Source organism: Tupaia chinensis, unplaced genomic scaffold (assembly GCF_000334495.1).
Source record: "Tupaia chinensis unplaced genomic scaffold, TupChi_1.0 Scaffold149501_1, whole genome shotgun sequence".
Classification (NCBI taxonomy): Eukaryota; Metazoa; Chordata; class Mammalia; order Scandentia; family Tupaiidae; genus Tupaia; species Tupaia belangeri.
The window spans coordinates 4,237,090-4,240,633 of record NW_006209345.1 but is presented as its reverse complement, the minus strand read 5'-3'; the positions used below and the strand labels follow the sequence as shown (position 1 = coordinate 4,240,633).

Here is a 3,544-nt window from a genome sequence, read left to right as displayed (position 1 = left end):
GCTCGAGCTCCGCGCACTCCCTCCGCGGCCGCCCAGCCGAGCGGACTCCCCCCGGGGCCGCGCTGCAGTCCTCCGCGCTCCTCCTATCATGCCACCGGCCCGGGCAGGGGCCGCCCAAGCAGCCAGGACATCATGCCCGAGGGCGGCGGTGTCGACAGCGGGGAGGTGCCTGAGCTCATTCCGGACGGCGAGCAGCTGCGGGAGGAGGTACCAGCACTGAGAAGTGGGGGGTGGGGGTGGGGTCCGAGATGGGCAGAAGCTGGGTGAGGGGAACAAGGGGAGGGGACGACCCTCAGGAGAAGGGCAGAGGAGGGAAGACCTGAAGCCCCTACGGCCAATGACGTCATTGAGGTAGCCTAGGTCCTGCCATGGGTCCCTGGGCCTGGAGGCCCAAGTGGGAGTAGGTATGGAAAGGCTGGACAGATACATAAGGGACGACTGCAGTTCCCGATACCCCGCTCATCCAGCCTCGCCCGTCCTATGACGTCAGCGCCTGGTCCCCATAAGTTCCTACTCTGCAGCCTGGACAGTGCCCCTCACCCCCAGGGTCACAGGGTCAGACCTCCTGCACGGCTCACGAGGAGCCAGGCCAGCGGTGCCTGCAATGCAGTAACAGGGCCTAGGGGTGGGGGCAAGGAGGAGGGGAAAGTGGAACGGAGGCAGCCTTTGGTACCCCTTCTCTCCAGGTGAGGACCAAGGGCCTACTTTGCTGGCTGGGGCCTCCAGGATGGCCCCTCCTCAGTCCTAGCCAGGAATACCTTCCCGGATCTGGGGCTCTATGTGGTGTGCTGGTAGGGTTGTGAGTGGGTCTGGGTGTGTTTGGGTGGATGCAGCATGCTAGTGTGTGTGTCATGTGAGTGTGAACGCAGGTGTGTGTGGTTCCTGCACCTTGGGTGGAACATATGAGGGATGAGGGTTTGATAGGTCTCCTGGCTCAGGCCTTTGCTCAGTGACGTGTGTGCATGCATGTGTGTATGTGTGCATATGTGGGTCTCACCCATGTGGTATCTGGATACTGTGGGTGTCAAATCGAGGTAGGGGTAGGGAAGGTTGGCATGCTAGGAGGATGTACACTATGGTCAGGGGAAGATCTGGTGTCTCTGAGCTTCAGTGAGCGTGTAACATGTAAGTGCACGTGTGTCCTGTTGTGGATGGGTCTGTGATATGTGTGTGTGTGTCTGTTTGTGTCAGGCTGTGGCTGTGGCAGTTTGTACTCGGAAGACCAAGGAAAAACTGGTATTTCTTGGATGAACAGACAGTGGTAACTCCATGGTGGGTGGGGCTGTGCTGAACATGGGTTGGGTGTGGATGTGTGGGTGTGTGGATCTGACTGGCCTTGCAGGTCCCTGTGGGGCTGTGCACTTGTGCTGGGTGGTGGGGGGGGGGACCAGGCTGTCCCAGGTTGGGCCTCTGAAGGCCTGGTGGGGCTGAGGTAGGAGAGGTGGCCCCTTAGCTCACCACTGCTGTTTCTGCTTCCTTCTCCTCTTTTTAATCTTTCCTCTCTCCACTCCCTCCCACCCTCCTTTCCCTCCATAGGCACCTGGGGGGTGAGGTGGCCAGGGTGGCAACCCTGCCAGGGAGTGCATGTCGAGCTCTCTGGAGCAGGGATCAGCCCCTACTGCCCATTAGCTGTGTCTTACCCCCTTCCTCAGCACAGATGAGGAGTGAAGGAAGGCCTTCCATCTGCTCCCCACCGCAAGACTCACACCGCCCCCATTCCCACCTCTTCCTCTTTCTCAGTGACTTAAAAGTCTTTCCCAAGTCTTCTGCTGTCCCTCGTGGAATAAAGGGCTAGAGGGAGTCCCAGGGTAACAGTAATAATATTTATTCCCGCGGCCAGGCCCTGTGCTAAGATCTTCACACATATGATCTCGTTGAATCCTCACAACAACCCCTGTTTCAGATGAGGAAATTGAGGTCCAGAGAGGATGAGGGACCTGCCCAAGTCATACAGTAAGTGGTGGAGCCAGCCTGGACCCTGGGCAGTCGGGCTCCAAAGCTCAGACTGTTCACCCCTCAGATCCCTGCCACCCTGACCTCCCAGACCACCAGGATGAGGAATCGAGGCCCAGAGAGGGCAGGAATATGACCCAGTCCACCCAGCAAGTCAAGCAGAACGGGGACCAGAACTCAGTCTTCTCAATAGCCAGAGTGGAGGGTCTCCTTTCCACTCCCGTCAGAGATTGGTCTAATGTGTCCTGGGTGCCCTTGGCTGAGAGATAATAGGGCACAGTGGAGGACAGGCTCAGAGCAGACCGCCCTGGGCTCACACCCTGCAGTGCCACTGTGAGGTAACTAGAAATGTGAGGCCTGGGGCAAGTTGCTCGATCCCTCAGAGCCTGTTTCCTCCTCTGTAGAGTGGGGCTCATGGTGTCATCTCCTTCACGGGCGTTTAGCAGTGTCAGGCCCAACTGACACATGCCTCCCCTCTCTCTGCCCACCCTGCAGCAGCGGCCCCTGAAACAGTCCCTGGGAAGCTCCCTGTGCCGCGAGTCGCACTGGAAGTGCCTGCTCCTCACGCTGCTTATCCACGCCTGTGGTGCTGTGGTGGCCTGGTGTCGCCTGGCCACAGTACCGCGGCTGGTCCTGGGGCCCGAGGCAGCCTTGGCCCGCGGGGCTGGGGGCCCTCCACCCACCTACCCAGCCAGCCCCTGCTCCGATGGCTATCTATACATCCCACTGGCCTTTGTCTCCCTCCTCTACCTCCTCTACCTGGCTGAGTGCTGGCACTGTCACGTGCGCTCATGCCAGGCGCCACGCACTGATGCCAATACCGTGCTCGCCCTGATCCGCCGGCTGCAGCAGGCACCACCCTGTGTCTGGTGGAAGGCCACCAGCTATCACTACGTGCGTCGCACACGCCAGATCACCCGCTACCGCAATGGCGATGCCTACACCACCACACAGGTCTACCACGAGAGGGCTGACAGCCGCACGGCTCGTGGCGAGTTCGACTACTCAGCCCACGGCGTCCGTGATGTCTCCAAGGAGCTCGTGGGCCTGGCTGACCACGCAGCCACGCGGCTACGCTTCACCAAGTGCTTCAGCTTTGGCAGTGCCGAGGCCGAGGCCTCATACCTCACTCAGAGAGCCCGCTTCTTCAGCGCCAACGAGGGCCTGGACGATTACCTGGAGGCCCGCGAGGGCATGCACCTGAAGGACGTGGACTTTCGCGAATCCCTCATGGTCTTTGCTGACCCCCACAGCCCACCCTGGTACGCCCGCGCGTGGGTCTTCTGGCTTGTGTCGGCGGCCACACTCTCTTGGCCACTGCGTGTCGTGGCAGCCTACGGCACAGCCCACGTGCACTACCAGGTGGAGAAGCTATTTGGCGCCAGCTCACCCCCGCCAGGGGCTATGCCCAGTGGGCCCCCACTCTCCCGTGTGGCAACGGTGGACTTCACCGAGCTCGAGTGGCACATCTGCTCTAACCGGCAACTAGTGCCCAGCTACTCGGAGGCTGTGGTCATGAGCGCTGGCTCAGGCGCCTACCTCCGTGGCTGCCAGCGCTGCCGCCGCTCTGTCAGCAGCAACTCGCGGCCCC

The 3,544-nt window shown here is 61.0% G+C and overlaps 1 protein-coding gene across 1 annotated transcript in view; it reads left to right on the top strand.

Annotated features, from left to right (window-relative positions):
• Nucleotides 1-30: 30 nt before the first annotated feature.
• Nucleotides 31-3,544, top strand: part of TMEM151A (transmembrane protein 151A) — a 5,903-nt gene continuing 2,389 nt past the window's right edge. Inside the window, exons 1-2 of the mRNA XM_006171339.2 lie at nt 31-207; nt 2,449-3,536. Of these exons, the coding sequence (XP_006171401.1) occupies nt 133-207; nt 2,449-3,536 (1,163 nt within the window). The 5' untranslated portion in view covers nt 31-132. The remainder of the gene's footprint in view (nt 208-2,448; nt 3,537-3,544) is intronic.